At 41.5% G+C, this 14959-nt stretch overlaps 1 protein-coding gene across 1 annotated transcript; it reads left to right on the top strand.

The window, feature by feature from the left end:
* Nucleotides 1-8215: 8215 nt before the first annotated feature.
* Nucleotides 8216-14617, top strand: LOC101772767. The gene is made up of 4 exons (XM_004975871.3): nucleotides 8216-8430; nucleotides 9275-9610; nucleotides 10159-11296; nucleotides 11912-14617. Exons 2-4 carry the CDS (start codon nucleotides 9459-9461, stop codon nucleotides 14315-14317), a joined length of 3696 nt encoding a protein of 1231 aa, XP_004975928.1. The 5' UTR covers nucleotides 8216-8430; nucleotides 9275-9458; the 3' UTR covers nucleotides 14318-14617.
* Nucleotides 14618-14959: the final 342 nt, after the last annotated feature.

Here is a 14959-nt window from a genome sequence, read left to right as displayed (position 1 = left end):
CAGGTGATGAGGCCATTCCTTCAGTCCTTGGAGATTAAGAAAACTATCGCCTCTAAAGTACACAATTCAGTACAGAGGCAAACTAGTCAACTTTGGAGGATTGAGCTAGGCTGTTCATTCCCCTCCCTCCATGGAGGTTAATTGATCATGGTTTTTGGCCCTCTATTCCCACATTAAAATGGTGAAATTCATTGTGGAAGTGGGATAAAGTCGGTTGACGTTGTTTAGCTAATACTTGACATTGTTTAGCTAATATACTCATACGTTGCTTCTTGTATGTTGTGGTGGCATGACAACTCTTGCAACCTACCCGCTGAATTAAATAGCTCTTTTCCTCTTTAATTAGTACTACTGCTATGCAACACAATTTATGTGGTAGATTTACCTAATAGAGGACTACCAATAATAGACACAGATCCAAGGTAAAGCCCATCCGGTAGAAGAGGAAGTTAGGCACGATACAGATACGAAATATTAATTGCTACACAACTGCTAAAACCTTAATGGTAGCAAAAATATGACTACATACCAAACGATCATACTACCTCCAGTCAAGAATAGATGACGTCGCTGGACTAGAACAGGCACTTCATTCCTTAGATGTACATGGGGCTTAATTTTCGCATTGATTTCTTAAGAAAATATTAGCTCTAGCAACCTTTGTTCACAAATATAATGACTTTTGAGTTTATCCTAAGTCAAACTATTTAAATTTATTTAAAATTATAAAAAAGACTAATAATATTTATGATACCAAACAAACATTTGTAGATCCATTATGAAATATATTTTTAATAATTTTTTAGGGTGGGGGATCCCCACCTGAATTTCATTAAAGGACCTTAGGTATGGCAAAACCAATATAAGATTTTTAGTAGGAGAAACACACAAGAGGTTACAACTGAAGTACATCATGAGGAAGAAAAAAAAGACACTCATACTAACACTTTAAAATGACAAGCCCTGAAAGAATAACCACCGATCACAGTCATTACTGAACAACATACTCGCCATGTACGTCATGACTATTGCACATTCAGTCCACCCCTTGTAACTATGCCGCTTCGGTGTCACCCTCCATCTGAGGGTCAAGCAAACAGAATGGGGACTAAAGGTATTATATGTTTTTAATAATTTAATTATATGATGTATTATATGTTAATATTCTTCTCCATGACTGTAGTAAAAACTTACAAAAACTCAGAGAGATCCTAATGTATGTGAACGGAGGTTAGCCACTTACAAACCTTTATGTGTGGGTTTTTAAGATGTCACTTTGGGCTTAACTTTCGCGGAATTTCTACTCCTACAAACTACATTGTTTTTAGCAGCAGAGGATCCTATCAACATTTTTAATTAGGAGCTGCAGCCGTCTGTCTGGTTTGTAGCTCAGGGAAGGTACGGTGCATATGCATGACCCGGTAGTTTTTTCCCCAATATAAAAATTCCACCGGTCGATTCCAACCCATCTTTCCCTTTCGCCGAGCTCGCTCGCTCGCTACCCCAGCTAGCTAAACAAAGCGGGGGTTAGTGGGTGGGCGCGCGTGATGCCGCTGCTGCGTCGTAGAAGCAATTTTCTATCCCCCCTTGAGGATGGCGACCCCCGAGATATCCTATTGACGCTGCGATTAGGGAGAAGCTTAATCGCGCCGTCCGGGGGGTCTTAGTTTAGTTAAATAATTCCATCGCGTCCCGTCGTCGCACGCTCGGGACTTTTACCTTTGATCATTTCCGGCGTGCCCACTTTTTTTTTTATTACTTACTAGCTTGTATTTTTTTTTTCCTTTTTGCTTCTATGGATCGTCTGGGCCGTCCAGTAATCATTGTTAATCTGGCCTTGGGGTAAAAATATTGTTGTATGGAGATTTTTTTTTTTGTTGTAAAAGCGTTGAGTTTTAAGAAGCCTCGAGCGAGGTCCAACATGCACGCATCAAACGCGATGCGTATACGTATGTACGTACGTGTAGCCTATCACTTTATGGGCTTGTGCCGACGACTTCCAAGGACAATCCATGTGGGGTCTGTGGGGGTAGCAGTACGAACGGCGTACGTGCGCCGTCTGATACATCATGCATGTGCTTAGGTACGTGGACGCGTGATGGCTTGTGGATCTGGACAATCTTTCTCAGCTGTTACGACGCGCACGCATGATGCACACACTCACGCGGCGATACTACCTTTATAATAAAGCACATTCGAAAAAAAAATATGATATTGACGGGCACGTCGTCAACAACTGAAAAAATAATGTATTAGGAAAACAGAAACACTCATAGCAGGTAATTCAAGCAGGCATGTTTCACTAAGCTAGCTCAGTTTTCAAAATATGTAAATTTGACAGATTATCTATCGCGTCACTTTAGCGTGCTCATGTTTTTGTGCTTTTGAGTTCTTGTACAATTCAACTTGAGGTTTACATGTTGATTTTAGAAGTTTCATAGTATACAATCTGGTCAAAAACACTTTGTATGTTCTGGGCATCGTATTATATTTATCATTACAACATGTTTATAAATTGAGTAAATTAAATAGAGGTCGCCGGAATATTTTTCAAGGCAAATCTACACGTATGGTCTTTATATTTTCAAAAGTCATTAACATTCAAGGTTTCACATACAAGATCTGCTTAGATATCGTCCACAAACATCAGCATATAGAATAAGAATATTACAAATGCAAGCACCCGTCCTGAGCCTAGGACTCGAATACGGATGTTCTGCCACAAGGAACCACTAAACTAGACTTAATTACTTTGCAAGATATGTGGAAATTTGATGATAGCATCTATCGCATCCACTTTTGGCTGCTTGTGTTTTTGCGCTGACAGGTTTCCCTTCTACAGTTCAACTTGAGGGTTGTATGTTGTCGCTTGTTAATTTTCATGATGATCACTCCGTCGGTGAAAAATATATACTTTGATCTGCTAGACATGCATGGAAAAAAAATTCGTTACAATACATTTCTAGACTGAGTAAATTTATGAGGTCGCGGAAATATTTTTCGAGGCAAATCTACATACGTCATGTTACATGGTTTCAATATTTTCAGAAAGTCATTAATAGTCAAGATTTCACAATATCTGCCGGATCTTGTCCAGAAAAAAGAACAACAGAAAAATATAAATCATCAACTTCTTGCATGGTGTGTCCTTCGTGCATATAGCTAAAGTAACAGGTGCGCCCCCCATCATACTTGATTTTACTCAAAGAACAACACAACAAAAGAAACATGAGCACGGGGGCGACAATATCTGCTATATGCTTTCTCATAGTACGCGGCATTGAGATGCATGCAGTGAATGCAACGAGGATTTTTATTTCATAAAAAAAAGAGAATGCACGAGGATAATACACCGAGCTAGCTGGCCCTGTCCCTGTGTACCTTCACATGCACGCAGAGAGGATAGGCCGGTGGGTATAATAGTGGTTGCATGCCGGGAGCAGTACGGCCTGGTTGCATTGCTGCGCTCCTCATCTTTTCCGTTCTTCCCCCCCCCCCCCCCCCCCCCCCCCCCCATCACCCATGTACCTGCACACTGCAGTAATCCGTCCATTAATGTTGACTCGGCAGTTGCATATGCGTGGCACTTGATTCATCAATCGTGCGGTCCACGACCGGTCGATCATCTCCTCCTCGCCGTCGGCGAGCTATCCGGTGAGAAGGGAGCTAGAGAACGGTGAGGCGAGGGTAGGTTGGGATCTTCAGGGTGTGAGACTCCGCGCAGGGTCATATTTTGCGATCACCGTTCAGGAAAAAAAAGAAAAATAAGACAAACTTTCAAACACTACTACAGGCCGCCCATGCTTTCTACTTGTGCTCTCCGTCCGTACACGTGACTCGGTTGTACCGTACAGAACCTCCCACAAAGCAGATAGTCGCTACGCGTACACGCGGGCAAATTTTCTTTTGACTGTGGGCCTGGGACGTGATTTTGTCGCATAAGAGTGCTGAGCATTGGTAGTTTCACTTTGTACTGTCAAATAAAATGCTAAAGGTACAGAAGGAAATCTAAACTACACATATTTTTTTAACTCAGCTAGAGGGTACTTATATAGTTTGTCAACTTAACTGGTTAAACACCACAACCACTACTAGTAACAACACTCAAGGGGACCACAAAATTAGATTCCCCGTCATGTGTTTTGTTGGAGTGGCTCTCATGAGAGAACTTCACATGCTACCTTATACGTGCTACAATTATTTAAAAGTTCTGTAGATGTATTTGCCCTTTTAAACTAACTGATTATTTTGAGAATTCCATTTACAAATATAAATAAAACATTTTGGTGATGCCTTTTTTTAGGGTGCTAGCATGAGTTAGTGAGGCACAAAATGCTACATGTACCAAACAATACCCCTTTATATCTACCACTTGATCCTCGGGAATAGAGAGGTTGTGTTGTTGCTTCCCTCTGGTTGAAAATGTTTTGTCTACGTTGTGAATGGAGGAATTAAGGAACCACTCAGAGAATTAGTGCATGGTGAAAAGAAGTAAAAAGATGGCAGTGTCCCATGTATTGTGAATCCATTCATATTCGTATACGATGGCTAAAATCAACATCCTTCCGCATGTATTTTCAATCCTACATATGTATCTAATGGATTTGGGACTCAAGAATTGAAAACAAATGTGCAAAGTGCCTCTAGCCTAGTGGTTAGAATACCTGAGTAGCATCCAACAGGTTGGGTTCGACTCCCTGTGGGAGCGAATTAAATAGGTCTAGAATAAAAGAAATTAAAGAAGCTTCCCTAGCTGACTTCAGTCAAAAAAGAATTCAAAACAAATAATAATTCATATGTTCCAAATTGTTTACTTACAACATATACATTGAGTGTGGTCAACTATTTTTTTATAAGCTATGAAACACAGTTGCTGAGAAATTGATATTTTGTGACACTTGTGCACATTGATATGGAGAGCATTTCATAGACAATTTAGAGTAAGCACCTTAATGTGGTCTATATATTCTTGAAAAATTGTTTTGCATCATTGTGTCAATTACCCTTTTGATATTTGTCACTAGTTTTGTAATATATAGACTCATGCCACCACTGTGTAAAATTGGTACAACAATGGCATAGGTGGAACAATTCTTAGTGATGGCATGAGTCTAAATGCTACAAAAATCAATGACCAGTATTACAACTGTAATTGACACAATGGAAAATCTAATTCCCCATTATTATTCTACTAATAAAAATGCAAACTTAGAAATATGGCCCACTAAAATAAATGGAACATTTAGCTTTTTAGATATGCAATAGATCAGAATACGATGTCAATGTCGACACATATACCAAGAACCTATCCACAATCTACATGTCACAAGTTTCTTTAAAAAAAGGGGCCATGAATATATTCATGTTGCCACCTAACATATATTTGTTCGAAAAAGAAAAGTTTGAAAATGATAAAGTGATAAAATTGAAAAAGATGAGAGACCATAGATGACAATGCAACACGTCATCTCAAGAAAGTGATTTTGGAAGCCAAGATGTCATACTTTGGTAGGAGGCCCACAAATTGATTTCTCTAAACTCCAAAAAATGATAAAAGGAATTTTCATTCATTATTCCTGAGTGGGATATCTAACAACAACTATCATCTATGATAGGAGAGGTGTTGGAATGGCCAACACAAGTAATCATAAGACTTGCAAACCATAAATCATGAGTTCGAGCACTAGTCATGGCATGAAAAAAAGCTTGCTTCACCAATTCTCGTGGAGGTCAGACTTGGACTTGGACAAACTTGATAGGTCTTAGTTTATGTTAATATTGGCCTATACTTGGGCTGGGTTTGTTGCCTAGGTATATACTCCACCACAATTTTAGTGGCCCAACTTAGTACTTACCCAACTCAGGAGTTAGGTGTGCTCATAGCTCTGATAAAATGCAACGTCACATCCATATAATATGCTACATGTTGAATAGTGCATGGTGACATATAGTATACTAATTATAAAAGATAGATGAGTATCCTTTCCCTCAAAAACATTCAAACTTGATACTATATAAATTACTCTATGCTAATTGTTGATGATGCATCACGCACATATCTAGTATCAAGGCGATAGATGAGTACAATTTTTCTACAATTCTCAAACGCTATACCGTAGATCATCGTATCATTACTGTCGAATGAAGCCTCACATAAAAGGATTTATTACTACAGACATAAATGATCCACCATTGATTTTTGCCCCTTAATTATGTTCAAGTATGATACTATACAAATAATTGTGCGCCCCTTACTGTACGATGCATCTTAAAGATAATATACTGCTAATGTGTAAATGGGAATCTTTTTCCTAGAAATTTCAAATCACATATCGTGTAGATGATTGTGTGCCAGCCGTGAAGCGCCACTTCGCGACAAATAATCTAGTGCTACAACGATAAATGAGTATCCTTCTAATATCAAGGTGATAAATGAGTACAATTTTTCTACAACTTTCAAACATTATATCGTAGATCATTGTATCCATACCGTCAAATGCCGCATCACATAAAAGGATTTACTACTACAGACATAAATGATCAACCATCGATTTCGCCCCTTAAAAATTTTCGAGTATGATACTATACAAATAATTGTGTGCCTCTTATTATACGATGCATATCTTAAAGATAATATACTACTGATGTGACAAACGGGAATCCTTTTCCTAGAACTTTCAAATCAGATACGCGTAGATGATTGTGTGCCAGCCGTGAAGTGCCGCTTTGCGACAAATAATCTATTGCTACAACGATAAATGAGTATCCTTTCCTTCAAATCTTCAAATCGGATACCATATAGATCATTTATGTGGACAATAAGATGGCACCCCCTATCGGGCTATAAAAACCGACCTAAGGGCAAACTTTGTGAAGAACAACGAAGAACAACAATAGGAAGAAAAACCATATTGCTCTATTGGAGATGAAGCAAAGGCTATCGGGGGACTTCCAACTAGGTGCGATCACTAATACTTATTTTTCACTCCTTCAAGGATAAATAGAAATCTAAATATACATATAATCCTTAGAAAGGAGGTGCGTTGTGAAATTCTCTTTTCTATATTATATATTTTTTTGAGGAAAATGTTTAAACACATTTTGACCACTTTTTTCTCCCAATATTCTAGCACTTCATGAACTTGAGTCTTTTTTTCCTTTTCGAATTTGCGCCTAAAATTGTGGGGATGCACTTACCGGTTCTTCTTCTTTTTTTTCCTTCTAAAATTCGGGCTTACTTGGACACATAAATTACTTATAAAAGTGTCAAATAGAATACTACTCAAATCTAAGTAGTCAGTGCTGCACGATTCCAATTTGGATTTTCACTTGAGAAAAAAATTGATACTATTGAAGTATTTTTGCACGATTGGTAATAATTTTTCATGTACATAAAAAGGCAATGGTTAGTGGAAAATAATAGATCGGCCATAGGGAAAGAAGGACGGTGGCATTGCTGAAGTATTTGCTAAAAGAGGGGACCAAACGTTGGCGCTTTCTCCAATACAATCAACAAGACAACAAAGAGAGAGAGGTAAGAGAGAGAAAGAGAGATCGAAAAAACTTAAATATATACTAGAGTTGGTGTAGGATAGGACAGGCCCCAGAAAAAATCACTCATTTTCTCGCCTCAGCGCTCCCCCCCCCCCCGGGCTCTCTCTCTCTACCTCCTTTTTCTCACTCTAAAAGCAAATACACGCGCTCTCTCCCTCTACCCCTTCTCTCTCCTCGTCTCTCTCCTGCGCTGCTGCTGTTAATGGTACAGCCTTTGGCTTGGTGGAGAACCAGATGCCTTTGATGTGTGAGTGGTTGGTGTTTCCTTCTCTCTCCTTTAATTTTTTCTCAGCGATTTCTTCTTCACCCCTGGCCTTGTTTAGTTCCCAATTTGGGAGTGTCAAAGTTGGGAGTTTGTCATAAATGCGCAACTGTAGCAATTCGTTTGTATTTGTGAATTATTGTCCAAAAATTGACTAATTAGGCTCAAAAGATTCGTCTTGAAAAGTACAACAAAATTGTGCAATTAGTTTTTGATTTCATCTACATTTAGTACTCCATGCATGTATCGCAAGTTTGATGTGATGGGGAATCTTCTTTTTGCATAGTGTCAAAGTTGGGATTTTGGTGGAAACTAAACATGGCCCCTATCTCATCTCTCGTGTGGGACGATGAGAGAGAAAGTGGTGGTGGGATAGATAGCAAGCCAACAAAATCAGCAGCCCCATTTCTTCCCCTTTTCCTCGTCTACTCTCCTCTTCCTCCCTCCCCCTCCCTCCCCATCTGCTTCCAGTCCCCCAGCCAGAAATCGAGCCTCCCACCACCACAGGGCTCCGGGAGCTCCTCAACCTCCTCCTCATCTGCTCGCTGCGTGGATCTGCCGGCGGGATGGTCGCCCCCTCACGCGCGCGGCCGTGGGAACGGGTGTGAAGAAAGGTGAGAGCGGAGAACTCTCCGGTGGTGTTCTTCCGAGTTCTTGCCGTGTGATTTCTTAGGCTGTTCTTGGCTTCCTCTACCTGAATCCGTGGGATTTTTTTCCTGGTTCTTGCGCGTCGGCTCCCCCTTCTTCTTCTCTCGCCGCCGGTAGACTGGCATCTGCCGACTGGATCTCTCTTCGCCGGGTTGGGAGTTCTCGTATTTCTCTCGCTGCTTGTGAGCTCTAGATCTCCGCTGTTTTTGGTTTTGATGCGCGTGTTGTTCTTGGCTACCCGCAAAGATTCTCGATCCCTGCATCTGCTTTCTCTAGATTTGGTGCGGATTAGGCCCCGTGCGGAGCTCCTGTGCGCCCATGGCTTGTCCTCCTCCAAGCCACGGAAATCCCGATTAGGCCAGCGATTAAGCAGCAGAAATACCTTCCTTTTCTAGACTTCTCTCTATATTTCTCGTTAATACGCTCCCTTTCCTCTTTTTCTTCTTTCGCTATTTATTTCCCCATCAAGAAAGCACTACCATACAAGCTACCCTCCAGTGCTTGGTGACTGTTCATGTCTCGTGCACTGCTACTCCCTTTCTGCGAATCCTTTGCGAGAGCTGCATGATCCGTGTTGGCTTCTCCTTAATCTGCTCCTGGACTAGCATCTCCACTTGTTGCCGTGGGATGATATTTCATGTGCTTCGAGCTAATCTGAGATCAGCTTCCTCCCGGCCTCTTCTCTCCTTCCTCCCATCCGTATCTCTCCTGCAGCATCTATCTACATAAAATCATGCTGTTAGATTCCCCAAGAACATCTCGTTTGATGTGTGGACATGAAATAACATGGGGCTTGGTTTCTCTCTGCAGGTGCCTGATGAGGTAGTGGGCGGCCAAGGAAGCAAAGTTTCTTGCTCTCCACCAGTTGAACTTACCAACTTGGTATGCTGGAGTGCAAGGATAAGAGCAGGCCCAATTGCTTCACAGCTCTTGGGTTCTTGGTGCGGACTGTAGCAGCAGCAGATCTGGGGGGAGCACCGAAGGCGTTCATCAGATGTTATCCAGTGAGCACCCTTCAGGCCCCTCATGTTCCTCCAAGTCTGCTGGCCTGGGTGTGAGCGCTGATCCGGCGACGTCCGCGGCGGGGGAGCCGGCGAGCCAGGATCCCAGAGATCTGGTCCAACCGTATCCCAAGTTCTCCATAAGGTGAGAGAGATACATGTATACCTTTGATTCAGTACCTTGGGAGATGGATTATTTTCGGTGCTTAACTTCTTGATGATGGTCTCTGTCTTTCTGATGCGTCGATTAATAATTGGGTGCTGCTTTGAGGGGTCGGATTGGGTATGAATGGTTGCTTTCAGGGTTAATCCGTGTTATTGTCTTGGGGTGTTTAATTAGTTTAATTTTCTGTTGATTAATATAAAAAGGTAGCCCTTTTTTTCACCCCCAGAATCTGAAAATAAAAGGATGCTCCTTTGATGAATCTTTGTCCACTGCCTGCTATTGTTTTTCTTTTCCATACTTGGTGGTTCTGCAATAAACAGGCAGGCGACATATTTTTGGAGATTTCAGTTTTGATATGACAGCATGTTCAGTAGGACCATGTTGATGTTGTATTTCTCTCTTCTTTTCAACATATTGCGGATGGTTTGAATCTTATACAGTGCGGCAACACTATACATGGAGTGTTCATCATCTTGGCACGTATTAGCATATGCTAATGGGTCCATGTTTCTGTCCCTATTTTTCAGAGATTATGTTTTTGCTTCAAGGAGCAAAGGCGTCAAGAGAAGCTGGCCTTTCCATCCACACTCGTTGCAGCTTTGCCTGAAGCGTGGTGTTAAAGATCCACTGCCTCCATTTGAGCCTCCCGATTTGATCCGGTCACAACCATTAAGTACTTTCACAGACGTTGAGCAATCTGCTGCGTGTTCAGAAGCCATTGCTAGTGTTAGTCTGGTGAAGACTAGAGATGCTGGTTCGTCAAATGAGGATACAAGTGATATCAACTTCCAATCATGCCAACCAGTAGATGAGTCATTTGGACCTTCACCATACACATCACCGGAGGATGGGAAATCTGGTATCGACCAAGTGGGGAGTACAAACGGATCAGACCATACTGATGAGGCTGTACCTATAGATCTGCAAGATAATAGCTCTACAAAAGCAAGTCGAACTGAGGTTGCTGTGCCCTCGTGGCGGTTGAGAAATCTTGGTTCATCGTGTGAGCCATCTGAAAAGAAGTGCAAGTTTGTAGTCAAGTTAGGCACCCCGACAGATATTCGCCGGACGGAAGACATAGCATCTAACTCTAGCTCAGTTTCAGATCCAATGGCATCAAAGACTTGTCCTGTTTGCAAAGTGTTCGCTTCCACTTCGAACACCACATTGAATGCCCACATAGATCAATGCCTTTCTGCTGAATCTAATACTGAGCTTGTTGAAACAGTCCTTGTGAAACCTAAAGTGAAGCCAAGGAAGAAGCGATTGCTGGAGGACATATACAAGACCGCCCTTCCATACACTCTTGAGGATCTTGACCGGAGAAATGGCACTAATTGGGCAGTTGAGTTGGCTATGTCCACAGTGAGCAAAGAGGTTTGCACTGAGAACCAAAGCCCAGAAGTGGCACCATTTGACCGAAGAGATGATGAAAAAGAAGGAGATGTCTATGTTGATTCTAATGGAATAAAAATTAGAATTTTGTCCAAGTGTAGTGATGGACCTTTGGTGTTGAGGGATGATGATTCAAGGAAAGTTGCGAAGCATGAGACTGGAAAATGCATACTGATGAGCAAAAAGATACCAAAGTCGAAAATGTTGAAGAATAAGAAGCTCAAGATGCATAGAAAGAAGTACAACAAAACAAACCATTTGAACTCCCAGGTATTGTCTTTTAACTTGCTCTACAGTTTGTTTTTCACTCTTAAATTCATTACCGTGCTTACTGACTGGGATGATGTAATCATGCACCGTTATTCCATGGAGTGCATACTCATTATTTCCCAGGCCTCTTAGACTGCAGTTCATAACGTTTGGACATATGTGGCTATATCTTTTATAAACTTGCTACATATTATGTCTCGTTTTAACTCCACGTGTCAAAAGATTTGTAAGAACAGAGATTAGACTTGAATTTGCTGTTGTTAACTCCCAAATGGATTTGCAAGATTATGGAATTCATTACTTAATTACTACTAAACCCTTTGTTTCATTGAAGATAACAGTGGCTATGGCATTTTACTGAAAAACACTTTCAGGTCTTGGAGGCAATATCCTTTAAAATTTAATTTTGGTGAACTGAGTTGAGTTCTGTACGAGTTAATTTACATTTGATATTAGTTTAAAGATGCCACGTTTTTAGGTGGATGTGAAGATATTTCTTGTTTTGTTAGGTGTAAAATGTTACTTGATTGCATATGATAATAGTTTGTTCTTCCGTCGATCTCATTGAATTGTTTTTTATTCTGCACCTTTGATTTATTGTTGTGAGATATGTAGGTTCCAGCATACTCACATGACGATATCAATGAGGAAACCTCTGAGGAGGAGCGGCATTCGCGGAATCCTTCTGGAAGCACCAGCAATTGTGGTTCTGTGACTATGAGGCAGTGGGCGTGCTCCAAACGCTCAGATATTACCAAGAATTTTAGCAGAAAGTTTAGTGATAAAGTGGCATCTGGAGCACAGAAATCAGATAGGAGCAGCATGCTTGGCTTTAATGATTCCCAAATTACAGAAAGTCCTGCTGGGGTGTTTTCTTCTGAGTCACCAGAAGACATGGCCACTACCTCAGAAGCCATTGGCTTTGAACAGAGCAATGCAAGATTGCTCGGATCAATTCCTACATGGTCGTCAAAGACCCCTCTGCAGAGTGGCATCGTGCCAAAAGTACCTAGATCAGCTGCAGCTCTTGCAAAGAGGAAAATTAAGGAGATTGGAAGGAGAGAAGCTAATAAGCTAGATAATTATGATATAGAGAGGAATCCCTCCTCAGCTAAAAGATCTGAAGCTAGGAGTCTTTCCTTCTCCACTGCAGGGCCAAGCAATGGACCAAACAGGTTAGTGCCTACATCTAAGAAGATCCGGAAGCACCGATCTATGTTGAGGACTGGCAAGCGTGCATTTTCATCTTCTAGTAGTAGGCTCGTTCATGGTTTTGGCCGAGATCACGAACCTGACACCGGACATGTAAATAAGAAATTCAGAGTTTCTAATAATGAGGGCCCCAAGAAGTTTGTGAAGCACACAGAAGAGGATACAGCGGATAATGACTCCTCTTTTGGAACTGACATGCCAGAATCAGGACAGCAGGATGATCAGTATGATGTGCCACAAGAAACAGAGGGTACACAAATGTATTATGAAGGTGAAGAACCTGAAACTGATGTACCATATGATTCAACATCCAGAAGTAATCCTGTTGACTGTCAAATAAGCGATGGTTCCCTGAGTCCTGAAAATAACAGATCAGCAGGTAATGTTTTAGTTGAAGGCTACAGTGTAGCTGTGGAGGATCCAAGCTCCAGTGAGCAATTAGCACATCATGGCCAGGAGTCCAACAGTGTTGTCAATAATGAGACGGAGGAATGGCAGATAGATCCGGCTTCAACAAAGGAATCTAGTGCCTGCTTGACTAATAACAGGGACATGGGTCCTGGAGCTCCTCAGGATAACTCATCAATAACGTCAAATAGAGAAGACTCTAACCAAGAGCAGGGTTTGCCACTCGGACGGGACTCGCTGGATTCTCCTATTTCAACTGCATCAACCATGTCTCCTCCAGCTGCTTTGAAGGATTCAAGGATGAACGAATCAGAACCAGGTCCTTCTACTGGTAGAACTGTTGAAGAGCGAACCACTGGGAGCTTAAATCAAGAAAACAAGTCTATACCTATAGCAAGAGAAGGTGAACAGATGCCCAATGAAAAGCCTTTCCGTTGTTCTTGTCAGGAGAATATTGCCAGGGATTCTAATCAAAGTGCTGTAGTCAGACCTCCAATGCTGAATTTTACTGGAAAGCAGGTTCCACAGTTGCACATTGGTTTAAGGGCATCATCATGTTTCAGCACATACCAAAGAACCAGCACAAAGCCCAACCCTTGCTTGGATACACATGATCATCCATTAGCAGCTAAGGTGTCAGCTGAATCTGCTATGAACCTCCCATCTTACACAGCAGATTGTATGAGCCCCGCATTACAAAATCAGCTTCCTTCACCATCAAATCCTATCTTGAGGCTGATGGGTAAGAATTTGATGGTGATGAACAATGAAGAGAGTGTGCATCCTCAGCCACCAAGTTCAGACTATATGTTGAGGGGGAATTATGTGGCGCCTGTTGGTTTTGTGCCTCCGAAATACCAACATCTCAGTAATTCAGCGTTTATCAACACACCCCCAACCACAGCAAGTCACCAAATGCCTCTACCAAGTGTTCAGGCTGGCAGCTTTGTTGGTCCTCCATTGCATGGTGGTTCAGTGATGCAATCTGACCATCATGCGCTGCAGAAGGCCTACAGAAACATTGTGCCAGTCATGCATCATCCAAATTACATGATGAAAGAAGTGATTGTGATTGATGATTCTCCCGAACACAGAAGTGAGCCACAAGTTAGCATGCTTCTCCCCCATGCCCCATCTCCAGCAACAATGCCCACACCAAACACTATGCCACCCCAGCCATTTTACTGCCTTCCATCACAAAGCCCAATTTTGCCAAGGGATAGGGCTGTTGGATCCATGCCTGTATACGCAAATGTTGGCTCAATGGTTGGTGTCGGATCATCAAGTCAAGGAAGCCAAACAGAAGTAGCCAATCCTTACATGCAAAATCCATTCTTCGCGCAGTCTGCAACTGGTTACTTAAACCAGCCAATGTACTATTCACAGAATCTGCGGCGATAGTTTCTCAGTAACTCAATGACCAGGAGAACTCCATTTAGCTTGCTGGTCATCACTGTCAAAGTGGGGGAATGAGAGTTTTGTGATGGGTCTAAAATGCTGAGATTAGTGAACCTGCATGAGGATTTTCGCATAGGTTGCTTCTTTAGTTTTTTCCCCCTTAAAGGTAAACATGTTTGCCATCAAAAGTATTTTAATTACATCCTGCAAAGTTGCAGTAAATTATAGTATGCAATTCCCAACAGTTCCCCAAAGGAATATATCTCAGTATTTATCGAAGAAGCTAACACCTTATATTCCCAATAGCATGTTTTCTTTTTCTTGGATGTTCTTTTCCTTTCCACTCTGCTCTGTGAATGGTTGCTCATCAGTTTATTACGAGCGTTGATAGTTGATGTAAGACTGAAATGGTTCGCTGCATCATACAAGAAAACTGCCTGGAGTATCTTGCATGGATGCGTAACGTGTTGAAAAGTTTTTTTTTCCTGATGAACCAAAATCTGTATTATTGCAAATTGTATAAATCAACTTTGAAGCTTTCCATATCCTTCATGAGGCCAGTTGTTAGGTGGAAAAGATACTTTGATTTGCTCTTCAAAAGACTCTTGGATATGGCAGTAAATTTCAGTGCTACCACAACTGTGA

Source organism: Setaria italica, chromosome VII (assembly GCF_000263155.2).
Source record: "Setaria italica strain Yugu1 chromosome VII, Setaria_italica_v2.0, whole genome shotgun sequence".
Lineage (NCBI taxonomy): Eukaryota > Viridiplantae > Streptophyta > Magnoliopsida > Poales > Poaceae > Setaria > Setaria italica.
This window is presented reverse-complemented; position numbering and strand designations above follow the sequence as displayed.

Bases quoted from the DNA above. Each gene is read 5' to 3' on its own strand.
- LOC101772767 (XM_004975871.3), top strand. From the start codon at position 9,459: ATGTTATCCAGTGAGCACCCTTCAGGCCCCTCATGTTCCTCCAAGTCT. The intron at 9,611-10,158 runs GTGAGAGAGATA...CCTATTTTTCAG, and splicing joins TATCCCAAGTTCTCCATAAG to AGATTATGTTTTTGCTTCAA. The intron at 11,297-11,911 runs GTATTGTCTTTT...TGAGATATGTAG, and splicing joins CAAACCATTTGAACTCCCAG to GTTCCAGCATACTCACATGA.